The sequence below is a fragment of the Ambystoma mexicanum genome, chromosome 8, assembly GCF_040938575.1.
Source record: "Ambystoma mexicanum isolate Mex_15411 chromosome 8, UKY_AmexF1_1, whole genome shotgun sequence".
Classification (NCBI taxonomy): Eukaryota; Metazoa; Chordata; class Amphibia; order Caudata; family Ambystomatidae; genus Ambystoma; species Ambystoma mexicanum.
The window spans coordinates 914,549,956-914,572,782 of NC_090929.1; the positions used below are offsets into that span (position 1 = coordinate 914,549,956).

General features: G+C 48.1%; 1 protein-coding gene across 4 annotated transcripts in view; it reads right to left on the bottom strand.

Moving 5' to 3' along the window:
- The window catches only part of GHITM (growth hormone inducible transmembrane protein), a 148,451-nt gene that overhangs the window by 111,570 nt on the left and 14,054 nt on the right, over window positions 1–22,827 (bottom strand). For 2 of the 4 annotated variants that reach the window (XM_069610821.1, XM_069610822.1), the window contains exons 2-3: window positions 9,325–9,480; window positions 6,877–6,979 (exon numbers count right to left, since the gene is read on the bottom strand). In XM_069610821.1, coding sequence (XP_069466922.1) covers window positions 6,877–6,979; window positions 9,325–9,456 — 235 coding nt within the window. In that variant the 5' untranslated portion in view covers window positions 9,457–9,480. The remainder of the gene's footprint in view (window positions 1–6,876; window positions 6,980–9,324; window positions 9,481–22,827) is intronic. The other 2 variants (XM_069610824.1, XM_069610823.1) reach the window with 1 other exon arrangement.

Sequence of the window (22,827 nt, forward strand, 5' to 3'; positions counted from 1 at the left end):
CCACAATCCCTCACGCGTCGAGGTCCCTCTGTTTGTATTTTTCTGCCCTGAGGGAGCCTTCTAGACGTGAGTGAGTACAGAAAAGAGAGAGATATATAAAGGAAGTCTATGTTCCTTCCATCCGAGCGGGGAGGAAGGGCGGGCGCATGTGAATCTAAGCAGATACAATCATCAGAAATGCTTTTACGGTAAGTAATGCATTCTCTTCTGATGTTTGTTAATCTGCTTAGAATCACATGCTGTGCATAGACTAGCGAGCAGTACCCGAGTTGGCGGTGGGTTATGAGAAGGAACAGTAGAGAAAAGGTGTCGTAATACTGCCTGTCCCACCTGGGAGTCAGATCTAGAGTGTGCATCTAGACAGTAGTGTTTTGTAAAGGTGTGCACAGAACTCCAGGTAGCCGCTTTGCAGATGGACTCAAGGGGAACATTTGCAATGAATGCTATGGATGCCCCCGTGCCTCGAGTAGAGTGTGCTCTTGGCCTAAAGGGCAGTTCTCTCTTAGCAAGAGTATAGCAGAGAGTGATGCATTGAACAATCCATCTAGAAATAGTGGATTTTGAAACTGCATCTCCTTCTCTTCCTGCTGCCACCGAGACGAAGAACTGATTAGTCTTCCTCAGTGGTCTGGTTCTTTCCATGTAGAACATGACCGCTCTGCGTACATCTAGTGTGTGCAGAGTCCTTTCTCCCAAATTGGAAGGATTTTGAAAGAACGTTGGTAGTTCTATAGATTGGTTTACGTGGAATTTAGAAATAAATTTTCGGAGCAAACCTAGGGTGAGTGCGTAGAACCACTTTATCTCTGTGAACTGTAACGAAGGGGTCTAGAATAGAAAGAGCCTGAAGTTCACTTACTCTCCTGATGGAGGTGATAGCTATTAAAAAAGCAGTCTTAAGCGTGAGGTGTTTAAGAGATGCTTTGTGCATGGGTTCGAATGGAGAGCCCATGAGTCTGGTAAGTACCACATTAAGGTCCCATCCGGGAGCTGGGTCAGCTATCGGGGGGTGTATCCTCTTTACTCCCTCCATGAAGGCCTTTATAACAGGGATCCTCCACCACGACACTTTGAGTTGGGAAGTGGTGTATGCAGAAAGTGCAGCTAGGTGGACTTTAATGGAGTTAAACACTAGACCTGAATCCAATAGGTGGGTCAGGTATAGGACCACATGTGTGGGAGAGCAGTCAATAGGGTTGATGCTTTTACTCCTGCACCAGATGACAAATCTTTTCCACTTGCTAGAATAGCAGTGGCGAGTGTTCGGTTTTCGGGCTTCCTTGAGGATGTCCATGCATCTTTGCGGGAGTTGTAGATGTCCGAACTCTATGATCTCAGGAGCCAAGCTGCTAAGTTCATGTTCTGGGGGCATGGATGCAGAGTCCTGCCTTTGTCCTGAGACAGCATGTTGTACGGGCAGGGGAGTTTTACTGGGGGGGATAGAGACATCTCCATCAAGTGAGCGAACCATGGTTGTCGTGCCCACATTGGGGCCACTAGTATCATGGTCACTTGTTCCTGGTGCATCTTGTGCACCACTTTGTTGAGAATGGGAGTCGGGGGAAAAGCGTAAACAAATTTCCCTGACCATTGCATCGACAGACCGTTCCCCTTGGATTGGTTCTGGGGGTACCTGGAGGCGTAACTTAGGCATTGTGAGTTTTCCAGGGTTGCGAACAGGTCTATTTCTGGGAATCCCCATTGTGTGAAGACGTCGAGGACGATGTCTTCGTGCAGGCGTCATTCGTACTCTTTGGGCAGGGGGAAATCTCTGCTGAGACTGTCTGCTAGCAGATTGAGTTCCCCGGGTACATGTAGTGATAGTAGGAACATGTCCTGTTTGAGAGCCCACTTCCATATATTCTGGGCCAGCTTGGACAGGCCTGGAGAGTGGGTGCCCCCTTGCTTGTTGATGTAGTACATGGCTGTGGTGCTGTCTGTAAGGACCATTACTGTTTTGCCTTGTAGGTGTTCCTGGAAGGCTCTTAGCGCCTTGAACACAGCTAGTAGCTCCAGTAGATTTATGTGTTTGGATGCTACGTTCGGAGTCCACACTCCGTGAGCAGTCTGATGGGATAGGTGCGCCCCCCATCCTGTGAGGGATGCGTCTGTGGTTAGAGTGGCTTCCGCCGCGGGTGTGGCAAAGGGTTTCCCTTTTTCCATGTTTTCCTTTGTCCACCACCGTAGCGAGAGAACTAAGGCCTGCGAGACCACAACTATATCCTCCCATAGTCCGCTGGCCTGACACCACTGGCTGTTGAGCCACTCTTGCATTGGGCGCATGCGCAGGCGCGCGTGAGGTACCAAATAAATACACGACGCCATCATACCTAGCAAGCGCATTGCTTTGCGTACAGTCACCTCTCGACCGGTTACATATTGAGGGATTTGAAACAGCATGTTTTGGACCCTCTCTTTGGAGGGGAAGACGAGGCCGTCCTTTGTTTGAATTAGAGCCCCTAGGAATTGTTTGATTTGACTGGGGTCTAAACTGGACTTCTTTTCGTTGATGGAGAAGCCCAACTGGAACAAAAGGTCTACTGTCTTTTGGGTATTGGAGAAGCATGTTTCGTAAGAATCCCCTGTTATGAGCCAGTCGTCGAGGTAAGGGTAAACTGGGATGGACAACCTGCGCAGGTGGGCCGCTGCCACTGCCAGCACCTTCGTGAATACCCTTGGTGCTGATGCTATGCCGAAGGGTAGCACTTTGAACTGGTAGTGTTTGCCCTCTATCATGAACCTGAGGTATTTTCTGTGCGCTGGCAACATTAAAATATGAAAGTATGCATCTTTCATGTCCAATGTTGTCATGTAATCTCCCTGAGAAAGCAGTGGGATTACTTCCTGTAAGGTTACCATACGAAACTTTTGGGGTTTGATAAAGTTGTTCGCTGGGCGCAGATCTAATACAGGGCGCATGGTTAGATCCTTTTTGGGTACAAGGAAGTACACTGAATAAATACCTTCCGTTACCTGAGATAGAGGCACGACCTCTATGGCTCCTTTTTCCAGTAGTAGTTGTACTTCTTGGAGAAGGATGGCAAGATGTTCCGGTGTCATGCGACGTCCCCTCGGGGGTCTGTAGGATGGGGAACTGTTGAATTCGATACAGTATCCGTGGGCTACGGTGGACAGTACCCAACAGTCTGACGTTATCTCCTCCCATGCAGGAAGAAAGGATGTTATCCGGCCCCCGACCGGTGTTGCATGGGAGGGGACGCGAATCTTCGCGTCACTTGGAGTTGTTGGGGGCTTGGGAGCCTCTGGGGGTGGATCCCCGACCCCTCCCTTTGCCCCGGCGTTGGCCTCTTTGGCTGTACTGCCCACTATTGGTTTGGTAATTGGTGGCAGGGTATTGCTGATGTTGATTTTGTTGTTGGTGTTGGCCACGAAAAAAGCGTTTGTTGCCATAGCCGCGCCTGGTAGTGGGCTTAGAGATCTGGTCGAGAGTCTTGATAGTGTCGAACTCTTTTTTAGCCATCTCTAGGGCTTCATCTACCGCTTTTCCGAAGAGGTTAGCGTCCTCGACAGGTTTATTTATCAAAGACGCCTGTGTCTCTGGTTTAAAGCCCGAGTTGCGCAGCCATACATGGCGCTTTAGGAGTATTCCTTGTACCAAGGAACGTCCTGCTGTTTCTGCCGCGTCCAGAGAGTTTTTAACAATGCTCTGGTTCACTAGGGTTCCTTCGCCAATAGTTGACAGTAGGCGCGTACGTAAAGGCTCCGGTGCTTCCTCGGCGTCTTTTCGCAGTTTGGCCCACTGCGCGTCTGCGTAGCTTGCAAGCAAGGAATTGTTGTTGGCAATTCTTGCTGAGAAGGCAGCCGAGGAAGTAACTCTTTTTGCAAGGGCATATAGCCTCTTGCCCTCCTTGTCAGGGGGTGCCTCACTGGTGGAAAGTGGTACCCCTGCCCTCTTTCTAGTATTAGAAACCACTAGGGAATCAGGAATGGAATGTCCCCTAATGTAGAGGGGGTCTGAGGGTGAAGGAGTGAAAAGTTTTTCAATCCGTGGATTGACCCCTCTGATCATAGCGGGAGTGGACAGCGAAGGTATGATCCTTCTCTTTACTGAAGCGAGGAGTGGAATGGTCTGGCTGACCGGGGGTTTTTCCTTAATCACTCTTTCTACAAAGTCCAATTCTGGAGAGAGTTCCCCGGTGTCGAGTTCGAAATGCGTTGCTGCTCTGCGCAACAGTGCATTGAACGTCGGCTGATCGTCAATTGGAGACGTGTTCCTAACTGGAGAATTGTCCGGAGGAGTTAGGTTTAGGACATCAGTGTCGGAATACACTGATGGTGATTGCCAGGGGTGTGAAGGTCCCTCTTCTGGGTTAACCCCGAAGCCTTCTTCTATAATGTCTGTTCTGTCATCCAGACATTCCTCCTGGTTCTGTTCTTCATTGTCCATGAAATCATCTTCTTCCTCGAAATCTTGCTCCTCTCCAGTGAGGTCATATATATTTTGGAAGTCTGAGGCTGTGTCCTGCTGTGGATCGACTAGCCTCGGATTTTTGGCCCTGGGGTCCTCCTGAGGCCCTTCTCTGGTCCTCTTGTGTGTTTGAGAGGCCTGGGTGCTCATGAACTTTTCCATCCTCTCCATACAGAGGTGGAGTCTTTCCATAGTTTCATGGGGTACCCCAGAGCGGTCTGGCGGGGGAGACATAGGGTTATCTAACTCGAAATGGCTCGACCTCTCCCAAAGCGTCGAGGAAAGTGTCCCGTCGCCCTCCGAAAAACCTTCTGGTGTGTCGGGTGACTCCCTGCCTGAAGGGGGTAGTCCCTGCTTCCCATCGGGCTTTTTCGGCGTATCCTTTAACTTATGCGTAACGCTCGACGAAATCTTCGGCGTACGCTTTTGGGCGTCGGCTACAGCGATCCTTGCTAAGCTATCGGCGACTCGTTTGTCGGCGGAAGCTTGAGTTTTCGACGCTATGGGTATCGAACGCTCTACGGCGGTCTGCGCTTTCTGTTGATGCGCACCGGCCGATGGTTTGGTGGCAGCGCCCTTGTTTGCCGAAAGCCCAGTCGCAGGTCGCGGCTGCGGTTGCGAGAGGGGCTTCGAACCCGAACGGTCCGAGGAGGCCGCCGGTGGAACCTGCGTCTCCTTGGGCGCCGAAGGTCTTTTCGACTTCGTCGAAGAAGAGCCGTGGGTTGTGTGTTTATGTGGATCTTTGTGTGCGTCTGTGTCGCCGGGGTGTTCATCCCCATAAGCAGGGCGTGAGCCGAGCCCGTCGGGGCCGGGGACAGACGACGAAGCGCGTAAGCGCTCCTTAGAGGGGGTTTCGACTTCCGTAGCGGAGGTCGTGTTATCGCGTTCCTCGTCACTGTCGGTGGTAGCGGCGGCGGGTGAACCTTCGGCCTTCGACATCGCGTAGGCCGCCCACCTTTTAACCCTTCGGTCTTTTAGAGTTTTAGGCTTAAGAAGCCGACAAGCCGCGCACCTTTCCTCCTTGTGATCGAGGGGCAAGCAGCGGTTACACCGTGAGTGCTTGTCCTTCCAAGTGAATTTGCCTTTACAAAGTGGGCAAAACCTAAACGGTGTCCTCTCCATAGCCGAGGCAATAAATCGCGATAAACACCCCAAGGGAAAGGAAGGGGAAAGGGAAAGGCATTCTCAGAAAAGACCCAGAGATGTCCCACGACCCCTCTCTCCCTACTGTATATGGCCTGCGAGGCCAGGCCACGTGTTCGGCAGTGCCGAAGGATTTCTTCCGCTCGACCCTCCGTCGAAGATTATTTTCGGCGGAGAACAGCTTACAACTGCGTCGAGGGAGGGATTATTAATATTAGAGAAAAAACGACCAAAGGTCGAGGAGTTGCAATGTCTCTCGAGGAGCTCCGCGTGAAGGCGACCAGAAGCTGGGCGGAAAAAAACAATCTGAGGGACCTCGACGCGTGAGGGATTGTGGGTACAACGCACGTCACTATAGGGATAGTGTTTCAGACACGCCTTGTCGACGTCCCCTTTTCGACTACGAAAAACAAAATGCAATACTCCGCAGTGACCACTGGATGTCGGACCTATGCACAGCATGTGATTCTAAGCAGATTAACAAACATCAGAAGTTGTGTTATGGCTACTTTAAATGGCAAGAAGCGGGCCTAGCTGATCAAAGTAGAGCAGACTCTCCTGAAAGTCCGCAGCATTGTGTATTGTAGATGCTGAATGATGATCTACACAGAAAGTTCTCCTTGCATGTTAACTGGTTGGGGTAAAGTCCTTCGGATGTAGCGGCCCAGCTCTTCAATAGTTAGTGAGTGGTTGGGTAAGTCACACTAGTCAGACCTAACCTTTTAAAAAGAATATGGTATTGATTGTCCTAGTTCTTTAAGATTGTATGGTTATGCAGGAGATCTCAACAGGGTCAAAAGAGCTCCAAGTTGTGGTCCTTGTATTCAGAGTACTTGGTCTCCTCATGTAACCTTACATTATGTGTTCTTGGAGGAAATTTAAAAGGCACATGCCTTCCAACTTGTAAAATTGTTCCAATCACATTAGTGCCCGTTTACACCTGCCTATCATCATCGGCTTTGCTGCAGCATACTTGATAGCTGAAAATGTGTTGCAAGATGGGACACCAAACCTTTAAAATCAACTAGCATGTTTAATAAGACGAGCCATTAGACCTTTTGTTGAAATGGCAAAATGGTGAAAATGAAATGCAAATTAAAAAGTGAATGTTAAAAAATGTTGAATGAGACAGACTAGCTTCTCTGTTTTCTCAATAGGCAACACACTTCACAGCCTTGTTACAATTATTCCACAATCAACAAATACCAAGCGCATTCCATTGGAACATCAACAAATCACAATAAAGTGATAGTTATGGATATACTCCACAGGACTAGGGAGCAAAAGCAACAATTGCTACTTACTTTTTGCTGCGGTTTCCATTGATGGTTCAATGGCTGCTTGTTTAATGTCCTCTCGTGCAGATCGGACACGTCTAAAACCAAATCTTGTCTTCGTGGCATAGCCCTGTCAAAAAAATTTGAATAAAAAATGCTCAATGTGAGTTTAATGTCCATGATAAAACAACAATTTCAAAACATCATTTAGATTGAACGTTAGCAGAGCTTAAGGAGCCTACTCCAGAGAATGAGACATCCATTTCAGGGGTTGTACAAGATAACGTACCCAAAAGGTAGGCCATCCAAATGTGGTGCAGATTTTTGTTATTGCAGAAATTCCACATTTCTGTATGAACACAGACTTTGAAAATGTTAAATATGCAGAGAATGTTGAGACTTTGTGTTGCGCCTTGTACTTTCCAACAATTAGGAAAATTGAACTTTTACTCAGACAATTGTTGTATTGCAAAAGCTTAGGGTGGTCATGGAGAACGAAACAGGAATTAAAAATGACCCCTGGTTGGACTCTTTGGGCAACATCTTGGATGAGCTTAGCCGTCAAGATCTTATGCCAACGTGTGTCTTTTTCCTTATCTTTTGTTCCAGTCAGATGCTCTTGCGATGTTGCTATACTAAGATACCGAAAGCAGCTGCCATGAGGACTGTGACCCTGTCCAAGGCTAGCACCAGTACCATATCATTTCACATGTGCTCAGACTGAAGCGGTCTTGTGTCTTCCGCCAAATTGGGATGATTGTGTGGCGCAGCGGGTAGATGAATGGTAGTGGGTGACGGAAGTGGGTGGAGGGGCGTTGGGTCTGTCCAGCAGAGGAGTATGCCCATAGTGTGAGAGATGAGGGTTTATTTCCCAAAAAAGATGGTTTTTAAGAACAGAAAATTGGTTTAATTAATTCATGCATTAATTAAAGGGGAGGGGGGGATGTTGGGGTGGACAATGAAAGGTCCCAATGAGAAAGAGGGGTTAATGTTGCACACGCAACATTGGGAACGGTGGGGTTGGCGCGATGTTGCAATTTAGCATGCATCTAGTATAGTTAGCAAGGGAAGGATAAGTGTTACTATTAGTGTTCATTGTGTTTTTGTGTTTCAGTTGATCATTTTAGATTCAAACACGCGCAGCAACACAAATCTGCTGATAATGTATAAACACAATGTAGGTGTGTTGCGTGCCACGTAGCACCTAAATCTTGGGCAGTGAGGAGCTTCATATGTGCATGCGAGAAAGGAGATTTGCGATGGAGAAACCACTGAGAGACGTGTTAGTTTTGAACATACATGTGCAAGCATACATACATCTGGGTCTTTAGGGAAATGTTGGGACACAGTAAATATAAGAGATTGGTATGCCACGAGTCCTCATGGATAGGGATCGTGCAGGCCCAGAAACCTGGGGCGGGGAGATAAACTGTGTGAAAACTAGATGAATGAGGTTGCAGACTGGGGAAAGGCAGCAAGCAGCTGCAATAACATCAAATGGTCAGCTACGATCAGTCTTGGGTTTTTACGACTTGGTACTTTTGTGGAGAGGTGGTGTAATCTAAAGAACATGGGAGCATGTTACTCATTGTCCAGGGAAGCTCGGCCACCTGTAGGGTCAGTTCAGGGCTGAGTAATAAACCTGGTACAGGGGATGCTAAAGGGCAGAGTTGGCAAATGGTTTGTGGGTTTCAATCAGGTTCTCAGGAAAGACCAGAGGCTATGCGTGTTGAAATAGTCGTGTGCTTGTGCTTAAGTAATAATGATGCCAACCAGTCTGGGCAGAGACAATATTGCCAGTTCAAAGGGAACTTGTTTGTTCCTCCCCCTCTTCATATTGTTGAAGTGTCCACGCAAAGACCACGTGCATCACAATTGGGGTTAAAGGTTTGTGCCCAAACTTGTAATGGAATGCTTAATGTGTGAATATGTAAACTATGGAACAACGTCACGACCCACTAGAGAAAGATCACGAAAAGGGGTGTGCTGTAAATACAAGCTGATGCAAATATATGGTAGTTAAATTTGTGTCCAATGAGAGCGTGGGACCTAAAAGGAGATTACATTTCTTTGTATAGGTTTAATCATGTATGGGGGGGAAAAAGACTTAATAAAATATGTGGGAGTTTTAACTGTTGCAAAATGTATATAATGTACGATGCTTGTGTGGTTCGAGGAGACTCGGTTAGTTTGAATCCACAGCATCATCTCCTCTCGGACGTTTGTCCGTAAAGCAAACATGCACTCGTTTAAGAAGTGGGCCAACTTTGGGTTACAGATATCAGGAGGTCCACCCGCACAGCTCCTGATTGAAACGGCTTTGAAAAGTGTTTAAAAAAAAAAACAATGAACCCAACTTCCACAGCGCCACATTTGGAGGTGCTGCAGGCAGGCCAATGGAGCCCCAATGAGTAGAATCACCCATTAACCACCCTGTCTTGCATGGAAAACATTAAACAGCAATAACGACCTCACCTGATTGGGTTGTAAAAGCCATCGACTGGTCTTAAAACATGAATTCCTCAATGTAGGTGATGCCTGTGCGAGAGCTGCCTGGAGGCCATGTGAAGGAAAGGTCCGCAAGCATGCTACCCTTGCCAGAAGCATGTTGAATCACACAGGAAACACCTTCTGTGAAGAGGACAAACTATTTTTAGAATGTATGCAGAAATGGACCAAATAAGATTAACACTGCACTCACAAAGAGGATCGACAGGCTGCGGATAGAAAAATTATTCTTTAAGTTGGAAACTAAGCCAACTTAAATCGAGAAACTTATAGGAACTCACCATTCATTACAATAATTACTGATAACTTTGCTAAACAGTAAGAAAAATGTTAAAATCCTCTTTGATAGGGTAGTAACCTGGGGAGTTGATAAAATGGGGCAGACATAAAGGAAACAATATTTATTGGCTGTTTATTTTGGAATATAAAATGCCATAACAAAAAACAAACAAAAACAAAATGTAAACACCATAAAAAGAAGTTGCCAATTGTACATACATACTAAAAAGTATCAAAATGCGCATTTCATTATGAAGAACATTTCTAAATTTGTTAAAAGTAATTATGATTTTTAAAGTAATTATGATTTGTAATGCTCCGGTCAGAAAGCAGAACGATGAGCAAGTAATTATGGTTAAATCAGCACACAAAAAAAGAAAACAAATTAAAAAAAACAATTATATATTAAAATGTATGTTGGCCTAGAGCAGTGGTCTTCAAACTTTTTGGGCCGCCCCCCCCCCCCCCACCACCACCGAGCAAAATTTGGGCAGGCCGGGACCCCACAAAAATGCCAAATGGACAGTATGTATGATATGATAGGTTATTTATAACGCGCTTAATACCCAGAGGTTTCGAAGCGCGGACCCAGGGATCGAACCTCTGTTGCTTCGTGTCGTCTTGCTTCCAAGGTGACCATGTGGCCGCTGAGCTGTCCTCCCGGGTTGTCACCACTATTGCGTGTGGTTACCACACCCTACTCCCAGTATAGTCCCTGGGCTCCTCCACCTGCTCCGATCACAGTCGCTGGGCTCCCTCATCCCACTCCTACCCAGTCCCTGGGCTCTCCCCACCCCATCACACACCATGGGCTTCCCCCACCCTGCTCCCACCACTATCCAATGGTTCTCGCCCATTCTGCTCCCACCACAGTCCCTGGGCTTCCCCATCCCGTTCCCAACACAGTCCGAGAGCCAGTGGCGGCTGGTGAATTTTTGAAGTGGAGTGGCATAACTATTTCCCCCAAAAATGCCTAAGCGACTGAGCGCAGTGAGGGAGCCTGAACCAATCAAGGGAGGATCAGGGTGGTGGGGTTAAATAATGGGTTAAAATGTTGCATTGTAGAACATACTTTAAAAAAAGAAATGGGTAAATAGCCAAACAGTTTGCAATTGGTGCTAGGGGCCCAGGGGTAGGCATGACATGTTTTACTGGACATCTATGATAGATGTCCAGTAATAGAATACCATCCCTGTCCCCTGGGTCCCAACACTGGGCCTAACACAACATGAGTATGTGTGTATGCAATGCATTGGAGTGCCAAAGGGGAAAGCATGGCATTTTTGACTGGACATCTATGATGGAAATCCAGTAAAGAACATTTTTTAAAAAAACCACCATCCCAACAGCGCCTCAGAAGGAGAGCTGATTTTGGCAGGTGGGTAGGGAGATTGTGCAACAAAGGCATTTATGCATTTTTAAAATGCCTTTGTTCAACAACCCTCCTTCCGTCTCTATCCACTGCTTGCCAAAATCAGCTCAACGGACCAAAACAAACTAACACACCACATTCATACAGCAATCACTTCATCATTCACACGATCATCCATCACCATAAATTCACTCATAACCCAAGCATACACGCATCCATACACATGTTTAAATTTAAAAAGATTAACATAAAAACGTACCTTCTGCATTGGCCTGCATGTGGGTGCTAAAACGCCCTGCTCCAGGCTGCTATGTGCGAGGAGTCGCAGGAGTTCCCCCTCGCACATAGACATGCAGTGCCCCAGCCAGCATTTCCAATGAGCTATGCAATGCTGGCGAAGCAAAACGCCCCAGCCTTGCATGGCTCAGTGAGCATTTGCGGCTGGGGCACTGAACTGTTAAAGGGAAATAGTGTTTCCCTTTGACAGTTCAGCCAGCCCAAGAGCACTCCCCTCAGCTGGAAAAAGCAGCTGAGGGAGTGCTCATTGTTTCACGGGGCTGGCTCCTTAGATCCTCCATAATGGGTGAGGGGGTCACTGGGTGGGTTCCCCCTCGCTATTATGGATGAGCCACCGAGGTCGGACTGGCCTATAGGGCAATTCATGTGTCAAAAATGCAAAATGCTAGTGTGGGCCATTTAAAATGGGCCACCTTTTTGACCAATGTAGGCCAGTTTGATGAGTCACTTCACTATGCAGTTAGATTTTGACCATTGTTGCTTAATAAATATTCTTTAAATATCACAATTTACTTACACTTTATCATGCTTCTGCCTGTCCATGTGAGCCATTTCTTCCAATCATATATATATATATATTTTTATTTTTTATTTTTTTTATTTCATGCTGGCCTCACGGCCCCACCCCCGAGGGATGCGGCCGCGGCCCACAGTTTGAACACCGCTGGCCTAGAGGGAGTACAATTTATCACTAAATATGGGGATTAAAAAATTGCATAAGCGTGACCAAAAAAACAGATCGTTTTGGTACAAGAATAAACAATTACAATCAATCTGCGTCAATGTTGACCACTTGGCAGTAACCAGTTAGCAGTAGAGCGTTAAAGAGCGCTCTGGCGATTATCACACACTCTTACTTGACTAGCCTACATTCATGCAGCCAGTTGGACATGTTTTCATATTGAGCATTTTTAATGGCAAAGCCAACAGGAGTATGTTGTTCCATGGTGGCAGACCCAACTTGGACAAGTGTTCTAGTATTACTGGAATTATGTGGAAAGCAGACAAATAGGTTTTGGAATGCTGGCCAATATTGGGCAGCTAGCATGGAAATACACGGGCACAACCAGCTGAATGAATTAATGAAAAAAAAAGAAAAAAATATATATATATTATATAATTAGGAGCTACTACCCAACTTTCACATTAGATGCAAAACATTTAGTCAATTTTTTATTATTATGTCATACAGATGTGTTCAAATGCTCCTGTATGGATTGTCCCAATGTGCAGAGTTAATGTCTCATAGGTATGTTTGTTCTACATCAGTTGGCCTGGGGAGCCAAGCGTAGCTGTTGGCGTGAAGCTATACAGACTCTTCTTGGCTACAAGAGCTAAATAGCTGCCAGCTACATTCAACTTGAACCCTGAAAGGCATGAACATTGTCTCTTTGTTGAGCTGAGCGTGGGAGAGCAGTCGCCGGTAGCCCTGTTGGAAGTTCAGGCCTTGGAAGCCCTGCCCGGCCCTAGTGGGCCTCTGAGTTGAATCAAGTGTTTTTTCCTTTGATGCTTTTGCATCCGCGCTCCGAGCGCGTTGTTGTGCCTGCTCTCCCCTCCCCTCCCACTTCCTGGTCCTCCTCTCCCTCCCGCCTCCCTGCCCGCCCACACCCCCCCTCCCCTTCCTATAACCATTCCCTCCTGGGCAGCCCCCTGCGGCTAAGGGCCCCTAGGCCAAGGGCGACTCCTACAGTTGCGGCTCCCTGTGTGTCTGCAGGTGTCCGCAGGGGACGCCAGCATCACTTGCTATCTCCACCTTCTCCCGGCCCACCCCACCTACACCGGGTCACTACATTCGCATTGGTGTCTTCACCTCACTGTGTTCAACAGTTGTGGTAAACTAGGGTTTTTCTCCCCTCGCAGGATTCTCAAACTTAGGTGGGCTATCCACTGTGTACCTAATACGCATTACTGTTGTTCTGAAATGTGGTAAACTAGGGTTTTTCTCCCCTCGCAGGATTCTCAAACTTAGGTGGGCTCTCCACTGTGTACCTAATACGCATTACTGTTGTTGTTCTGAATTGTGGTAAACCTGTGCTTGCCGCTCTATTCCTGTCTGCGGGCTCTCGCATCGTCTGTCTTCCCCCCACTCCCTCCTACTCCATGGTGCTCTCCATCTCGCCTATCTTCTCTAACTGCTTCTCCATTGACTATCCTGCTCTCCTCACTAAACCTGGTAGGAAAAAGTTTAAAAAGGACATCCTGGTCTCCAACCCAGGCCTCCCTATCGCTGACACCTACACTAGTGCCTGCTCTAAGGAAACTCTCACTGACATCCTCTTTTTCGTGCCTTCACCTGACCTATGGACCCTTCATATGGTCTCTGTGCCCTCTCCTTTTTCCTCTGCTCCCATTAATGGTGGCACCCATTGGGATGTCCTCTTGGCCCCCTTCCGCTCCTCTAAGGCCATCATTAATGTCTACGCTAATGCGCCGTCTTGGTCCAAGGTCCCCAGGCCAACCTTCACCTCTTTGATAGACGCTTCCCTCGCCTCATCAACTTCCTTTCCTCTCCCGCTGTCCCCCCTCCTCTGTCCTCGGCTACCTTGCCTCTACCCTCCCTCACTGCCCCCTCTCGTGCTCCTTCTTCACCTCCTTCTACACCTCCGCAGGGCGTACCTCTGATCTGTACCCCTCCCCGGAAGTCCTTCAAGGCTGGCAACCTTCTCCACATTGCCACTCTTAACTCTCGCTCTGCCATCAAGCATTCCTCCGATATCTGTCGCCTTCTTGAGGAACTGGACCTGGACGTCCTCGGTCTCACTGAGACATGGTTCACAGCCAGCTCTGTCACCAGCTTTGACACTCCTACCTGACGGTTACAAGATCTTCTCCATGCCCAGGCCCAACCGTGCAGGGGGGTGGGGGGGGGTGTTGCCCTTATCTTCCCTGAGTGGATTCCTGCCACTGTCACTCCTACGCAGACCTACTCCACTTTTGAATGTCTTGTCTGCCGACTCTCTCTCTCTCTCTCTCTCTCCTAGCCATTCCCTTACCGTGGCCATTCCCTTACCGTGGCCATTCCCTTACCGTGGCTACTATCTATCGGCCACCTGGTCAAATTTCCTCCTTCCTCTCCGAGTGGGCTGACCTCTCCTCCTCACTCCTGTCCTCAACCACTCTCTCCTCTTTCTTGGTGACTTCAACATCCACCTTGATGCCTCCTGTCCCCCCACTGGACTCTTTCGTGACCTCTGTGACTCTCACTCTCTATTCGCCCGTCTGGGCCTACTCATTCTGCAGGGCACACTCTTGATGCTCTGATCTCTTCTGACCTTCCCCTCTCTGTCCCTCTCTCCACTCCTCTCTCCTGGAGTGGACACTTTCTCCTAACCTCCCACCTCACCCTCCCTACCCCACAGGCAAAGCCACCCTCATCATTGCCATCCACCTTCTCGGTCATCCGACCTATGAAGCGCGTGTCAGTTGAGGCTTTCGCTGCCACCTTCTCGCCCCCCCTCCCCCTTCGGCTGACTCCCACCCTGACACAGCCCTCTCCATGCTCCACTCTGCTATATCTGATACGCTTGATATCCTTGCCCCTGTCATGAGAATCCGCCTGAAGCCCAAAGCCAAATGTAACTCCTGGTATGACTCGGATCTCGTCACCCTAAAACGCGAGTGCAGGGTCGTTGAGAGTAAATGGTGTGCTTCATGTTCATCCTCTGATAAACTGGCCTGCCGCCTGCTCCAAAGGCAATACCGTCTCTCCGTTCTCACCAAAAAGAGAGCCCTTATCTAAGCCCGCATCTCTGCGGCATCCAACAACTCGGCTGAACTCTTTAAAATCTGCAAGGAGCTTGCCAACCCTGCTGCAGTCTCTACCTCTCCTGTCCCCTCCCAGGCCCTCTGCACTGCAATGGCCTCTCACTTCATCTCAAAAACTCAGGACATCCTGTCCTCACTCTCCCCTCCTATCACCTCCCTCCCTCTCTTCCCGGCTCTTCCTCTGGCTCTTCTGCAGCCACCCCTCCTCCCTCCTTCTCTGCCTTTCCACTTTTTTCTGCTGACGAGGTTTCCAGACAAGTCCAATCTATGAAAGTCTCGTCTAAACAAGTTCACCCCTGTCCCTCCAAAACTATCAAGGACCACGTCGACTCCCTGGCTCCTGCCCTGGCTGACTTTTGCAACCACTCCTTCGCCTCTGGAGTCTTCCCATCCCCCCACAAGCACTCCCTTGTGCACCCTCTTAAGAAACCCTCTTCCGACCCCTCCTGCCCGGCTAACTATCGCCCAATCTCCATCACTCCCTTCCTGGGCAAGCTCCTGGAGAAACTGGCCATCTCCCAGCTTAACCTCCACGCTGAAACTGTTGGTAGTCTCCATGACCATCAATCTGGCTTCAGAGCGGCCAGAAGCACGGAAACTGCTCTCCTGAACATCCGTGAGGACCTGCTCTTGAACCTCGACTCCAACACTCGTGTGTTCTCATTCTGCTCGATCTCTCTTCTGCCTTTGACACTGTCAACCATGCCATCCTGCTCAACTGTCTCCGTGATAACCTGGGTATCACTGGTCAGGCTCTGGCGTGGCTGACCTCTTTCCTTTCCAATCGACCCACCCAGGTCCAACTTGGGTCCTTTCTCTGACATCTTTTTCTCCACCTGTGGTGTTCCCCAGGGATCTAATCTCTCTCCCTGGCTGTTCAACCAGTATCTGGCACTCCTTGCCCACGCATCGCCGCTCTCTGCCCCTACTTTCAGTGCTATGCGGACGACACCCAGCTCATTTTCAGGCTACCCTCGGCCTCCTCCTCTCCTTCCCTCACCTCTGTCTGTCTGCCATCCAGGAATGGTGTGCCGCCAATGACCTCTGCCTTAATGCCAGTAAGACAGATTCTACTCATCGGCACACCCACTCCCTCCTTCCTGTAGCTCTCTGGCCAGCCTCGTTTGGCCCTCCTCCTGCTCCTACCTGCAAGGCAAAAAACCTCGGGGTCATCTTCGACTCCACACTCTCCTTCTCTCCTCATATCTGACGTCTCTAAGAAGTCACACTACCAGCTGCACCTCCTCAGAGGTATTCTTCCCTTCCTCTCCTTCCCCCCAGAAGCTCACTGTCTCCCGAGCCCTGGTTCTCTCGAAGCTGGACTACTGCAACAGCCTCCATCTTAATCTGCCTGCCTCCACTCTCCGCCCCCTGCAACTCATCCAGAACAGAACTGCGAGACTTGTCCTTGGCCTCAAGCCCAGGGACCGTATCTCTCCAGGACTGAAATCTCTACACTGGCTCCCAGTGGCTGCGAGGATTAAGTTCAAAACCCTCTGTATTGTCCACAAGCCCTTCTGGGGCCTAAATACCTTCAACTCTCTCTTCCTAAATATCTTCCTTCCCGAGCCCTTCGCTCATCCATCTCCAACTCCCTCAGGGTCAGCCGCTTCTTGAAGCAACGAGCTAGGGGTAGATCTCTCGCTGTGGCAGGGGCCTCCCTCTGGAACAGCCTTCCTGTCTCCCTGAAACTTGAGGAGAACCATCTCCGGTTCCGGAAGCACCTCAAAACCTTCCTCTTCGCTTCTGCTTTCTCGCTCCTTCTCCCCTGCTAAATTCTCGACTGAATCTGCACCGAATCTGCAACTGGGCCACTCTCACCGACCTCGGTCCTGGGCCCAGCCACTCTCCTCTTGCACTGCCTCCCTGCACTGAGGGACTGTCTCTGTATCCCTACAGCCCCCCTTTCCCAGCACTTGTCTGCACTTACCTTGCACTTGCCACCAGTAGGCTCTATTTATTTACTTTATTCTACTTACTTGTACTGCACTTCCCCCCCCCCCCTTCCCCTTCACCCTACCCCTGCACTTGCGCGGTCTGAATGACACCTGGCCTAGTAGGATCGTTGTCTGTCCTCCCCTTGTTCCCCCCTCCCTGCCTCGTCGCGCCTTGAAACACTTGTGTATAGGCGCGTTACAAATGCCATATCATATCAATGCTCTTGTACACTATTGTCATGAGCTACTTTACAAAACCAATTGCAAAGTGTCTGGACATTTTTTTTTTTTTTACAAGCACGCTGTATAATGCACGTTTTCAATCCATTATTTAAAATGTTTTCACTGGGAGAATCCCCACAAGGCAGCAGTACTTCATTGATTCGAGCAGAGACAACAATGTACTTCCGCTGGCGCGGTCGGTGCCTAATAGAGTTGAACAGGCAAATGCTGTTTGAAGGACAATCAATACAAAAAAGGCAGTGAATGGCCCAATTGGTTCGCTCATCTGCGTACACGCTCGAATCATGACTCAATACAGGGATTTTGGTTGTTCTCGTTTTCAGGAGCTGCGAGTCCCACTCCAGGATCTCAAAAGCCAGGAATAGTCCTTTTCTCAGGCTCCCAAACATGGGGTAGGCTGGTACACACCTTCAGGGTTCCTGCTGACGGTGAGGTCCTGGACAATAGTGTGGCTGGCAGATGGGCAGATATAGTTCCAGCAGCACTCTCCCCCTCTTCCCTCCTCCCCCCCTCCAACTCCCCCAATGGTCCGTGGGGATAGTTGGGGCACAGAGCTCATCCCTCTCTCGGAACACCTGCCTTCACCTCACTTGGAGAACTTCAGAAAAGCACAGCCATCCCAGCAGGGTCCGATGATCTCTTCAAGAGTCCAGAAGTGAGTCAAAAGGTGAATCCCACAAGTGATATGAGACGCCTTTTTATTTTATTATTTAAAAGGCTAGAAAGGTCCACAGGTGATTGGACTAAAGCTAGCCTGCCTTTGTGGTCCAATCCCAGTTCTTAGAAGGGCCAAGTCCACTTCTTTTGACATCACACCCAAAGGGTTTTGTTCTAGAGGAAGGGGAAGGGACAGGGAGGAGACGCTCAGAGGGCAACAATGGAAGTCTTCCCCAACTGCACAGAACTCTCCTCTCTACACTAATCCTGCCCCTTCCCTTCTTACTAGGATCAAAGGACTCAAGAAATGCAGCACCCTGGTGCGAGGCTACTCCCTTGGAAGTAGTGAGCCCCTTGGATACCTGGGCCCAGGACAGCTGCCTGCTGTGCATCTGACTCTGGAGGAGGGTGTTACCTACCCTCACTAAGGGATCAAAGGGGAGGCATGGCCATTCAGGTTCATGTCCTGTCACATTGGAAGGATCAGCCTGTCTGGCCAGAATGCACATCACCTTCTACAGCAGAGCTGGTTCACAGGGGCCGACATTTGCTTATCGAACTGGATGTGGCTGCAAGGATTCCAAGTAGGGCCATGCACCCCGCCTTAAATGGGGCAAGGCTGCGTTTACACTGACGCAAGCACAGGCTGCCTATGATGGTCCAATGGTAGAACTTGTGAAGATTCACACTTGGGACACAGGGCTCAAACTCAGTATAGGGCTGAACCACACACGTTTTGTTGGTAGCAATGGCAGAGCAGCCAGGTTCATCTTGGGAGGGAGAAAGGGACTGTAGGTGGTGCAAAGAAAGGCCAAAGAAGCACTGACAATAAAAGTTATATAAAAATAATGGTTTATTTTATATATACACTAAGGTAAAGGTAAAAAGTACAACACAATAAGTAACTAAAACCAATGCATTTTTCACAGCAAGCAAATCACGCTGTAATACTTTTTAGAATGGCAGCATGCAATTGTATAGGCGTAACCAGGGTTTTTATCAGTCACCCCACTTATCAGCAGAGAACACTTGGGCCCATCAAAGATTCCCCGCCACAAGAACGGAAGACAACTATGGAGCAACGTTACCGTCTTATTAGTAATACAAAATGACAGGGATCACACCAGAAATACAAGTATTCTCTGGAGCTCTAAGCATTCTAAGCGTGTCTCACTGGGTTTTATCCCGGTATGATGTCACCAATCTAGGTTCCATCCCAGAAACCTATTAGACATTCACATTGGTCAATTTGGTTAAGCTACATATGGCAGCTATAATGGTTAGTTCTACTATTGGATAGCCATAGCTAGTGGTTCCCCTCTAGACCACCTCTACTAGTACAAATCTACAATGTTGCAGGGCGCAGAGAGACCACTGGCCCTTGCAACAAATTATATTACCAGATGAAAGGTGAATTTGGCTTGGGTAGAATGCGTAGTATCCCCTGGGACCCTGGACGGTTACCAGACTAAGTGTACCTTTTCATGGCAATGGGAATGATCATGGAGGTACAAAGTGTTCTCTAATGTCATCTGTGATCACCTAAGCCTGTGAGAGTGCACTCATAGTAGTTTGTGGGCAACCCTTGTAATTTGTCTCCTCTGGTTCGATGGGAACAGCCTTCTCCGTCTACCTTGGCTGAATGGGCATTGTCCCGTTGGGCGGGTCACGTGTGTCGAGACCACGAAATTAAGCTCTCTTGCCTGTAATTGTGAGGATTTTAGTCAGATTTTATCACAGGTGGCTTATCTTGGTGACCACAACGTTCCTGTCTCCACTTGTCCTTGGCTGTGTGCATCGTTTCTGTACGCCTCTGGCTGCAGTGATCACGACAGCTTTCCATGTACCCAAAGCCTGCATCTCCTTTTTCATTAATTTCAGAGACCAATAGCTTCTACATTGTTTCTTATGGCTTTCTCCACATTGGTGGCAGTCAAGCATGTGCAAGCTAAATATCTGAAAACTTTGCTTTTTGCGGTTCCAGCTTTGCGAAAAATACGAAGGTGCGTCAGTCCTCTGCCTACTTGGGTCTTAAACATGTGCTTTGTGCATATATGCAAGAAAATAATGCATGTTCCTGTAGCTTTGTGACCATGTGCTTCGCGTAGAAGCACAGGTATGTCATGAGGTCACCGATCTTCTGGTTTTGATGTCAGTCGACTTGCTCGATCGATGTGATTTCCAGGTCGTCCAGATCATCGATTGGATATGGACGGAATGCACCACTAAGATATAGGTTGGACCACACTGTGGCAACAAAGGAATTTAATGAATTCTAATACAAGCAACGTAATTACATGTCCCTACAATACCACAAGGGCTATAAAAACAAGAATATGTGAGCACTTCAATATTAGAACAAGAACAGAACCCCTCTTAGACCATTTTGTAACCATGCAACATACTGAGAATGACTTAGTGTGGACAATTCTCAAGAAAGTAAGAATACCACAAAGAGGAGGAGATCTAGGTCGATGCTCCTAAAAAGAGAGCAATTGTGGATTTTCTGTCTCAATACTTTCAAGGATGGTCTAAATGAAGAAATCTGGTGGCAGACTTTAGCCACCTTGGGATAGAAGTAAATACATTGAGTAATCACTGCTCGTAAATCTTGACCCTTGTGGATTCTTGAATATTAAGACAGAATTGCTCTGAGACCAAATATATCTGTAATATGTAGAATACTGCAATATAAGTGTAGAATAAGATAAATACACAAAAAGAGTCACTTAAAAGGGCGAAAAATACCACAGATTCATTGAGTGATCAAATGGTTAAAATGGAGAAACAGGGATGTGATATATATTACACACACATAAAAAGAATGACTTGCAAGATGGTGAGGGGTAATGCGGATACATTAAGGGTTTAATTGGCAAAAATAAAGAGAACAAACAAAACATAGCCCAACTAGCGTGAGATCCCATCCCAAGATGCCGGTGAAGGGCTGTACAACCCTCACGCGATGACTATACCATCACATGATGCACCGCAGCGTTCCTTAAAGATACCATGGACACTAGGTGAACGCGCGTGCAAAAATGAAAGACAAAGTAATGACGGTAACCGATACACCATAATTGAAGAAAGTACAGGCGAGCGGCTTGTGTGCCTCGATAAGAATGGATTTAGAGTTCTGCACTGCACTACACGCGTCAGTGGGACACAACTTAAAAAGCGCAACCATTGGGGGAAATATTCAGATTGAATCTGGCCTGTGTGTGCGTGCTGTAGCTCATTAACAAGCCAATTAGTAGTGTTCGAAGCCATGCTATAAAAAAAATGATAAACATCCGTTAGGAAAGATTCCCATTTATGTGAAAATTTTCCCTCCAAACCCCGCCCCCTACCCCCCCAACTTTTTTCCTTTGTCTGACCATCCTAACTTTACTTTTTCCAGTGGAGCACAGCTTTCTGCTGCACTCCCCTGGATTTTCGCTCACTTTGTTATGGGGAAACTGACATGCCCTTAAAGACAGACAGTACTGGGAGACTGCTTCCCTTATCCTTTCACTTTGTTGCAAGTTCTTTGCAACAATTTACCAGTGCACAAAGTACCTTACAGTACTGTGCACTGGGGTCTTCCTTTCGTTTCTAAATGCCCTAGACACCATCAAAATATTTTTGGCAGCTATTATTTTTCATATATTTTTAACCCTTTCTTGTGGTCCATATCGCGTTTACAGAGTTTGTCCCTGGACATTGGCCTAGCCCCAAAATGGCCATTCCACAAGGTCATTTGTTCTATCCTTTGGCCATCTTGTCCCTTTACCTTTCCCAGGTCGAGCAGACCCGGGAAATTCCTTATTTGGTCATGCACTCCCACGCGAAATGCCAAGCTTTCAAAGGCTTCTGCATGCCTTGTGTGTGTGCGCCTCCAGGACATGGGCTGGACTGTCTAGTTCCAATACACACCCTGGGTGCCAGAGAGGCTGGTGTGCTGGCAATGGGACCACTGTGGCCCGTTATTGGTCCACGTCTGGTATGCCTGTATGTGAGCAGATCTCCCATTGGGTCCGCTTCGTTTTGGCGCAAAGGAGATTCTGGATAAAAGAAGGCTCCAAACACACCCATACCAGGTTGATCTTGAGTTCTCACTGACTTTAGGATAGGATCCAAGCAAGCATCCTGAAACCAAGAAGCCATGTTGAGGAACCGATGCTGTTGTCCCGCATGACAGTCTTCAAAGGCACTTTGACCCATTGGAATAGTGGGACCAACTATTCACGACACCTCCACCTTAACCCGAAAGGAAGCCTTCTCAGAAGTGTTCCTGGGCCAAGCAGTGAAATAACCAGCTTGCACAGGACTTTTGCTCTGGAACCATCGCCGTCTTGAGTTGACACTTGAGACTTGGAGATCGTAAGCACTGGGTAGAAAGCAATCCCTGCCGAATTTCATACACCTAGGTGCCCTAGGTCTGGAATTAGGAAATCACCCCTGAACCAGAGTCCACAGTCATTGTGTCGCCCAGCCGTAATGACAAACTTCGAGAGAAGAAATAGTCACTGTCTTGCCACAGAATCATCCCTGAACTCAGCAATTGAAAGTCGCTTAGAAGCACATTGCAGCATTTGAAGCCGCAACCGAAGTAGACTGGACTGCTGAAGTTTGGCCCTGAGAGCGCCCAAGGTTGGCGAGTACTTGCAACCCTTACGGGTGGCACCTGGTGCATCCATCCATTTATTTATTTAATGCACGCGTGTCACCTTGTCAGGCTTATTTTCAATCTGGATGTTGTCCCCAGAAGCTGCTGAACCCCCGCAGTCCCCTTTGGATGCTAACCTCTGAACTGGTATCAAACAGTTCAGTTGAGAGCACCCCCAAGGGAAAGGGGGAAAATGGGACAAAACTTCAGGTTTTGCTCAGCTTCTTTATCTGTTAACCTGTAGATAAAATAACAACAAATACACTTTAGTC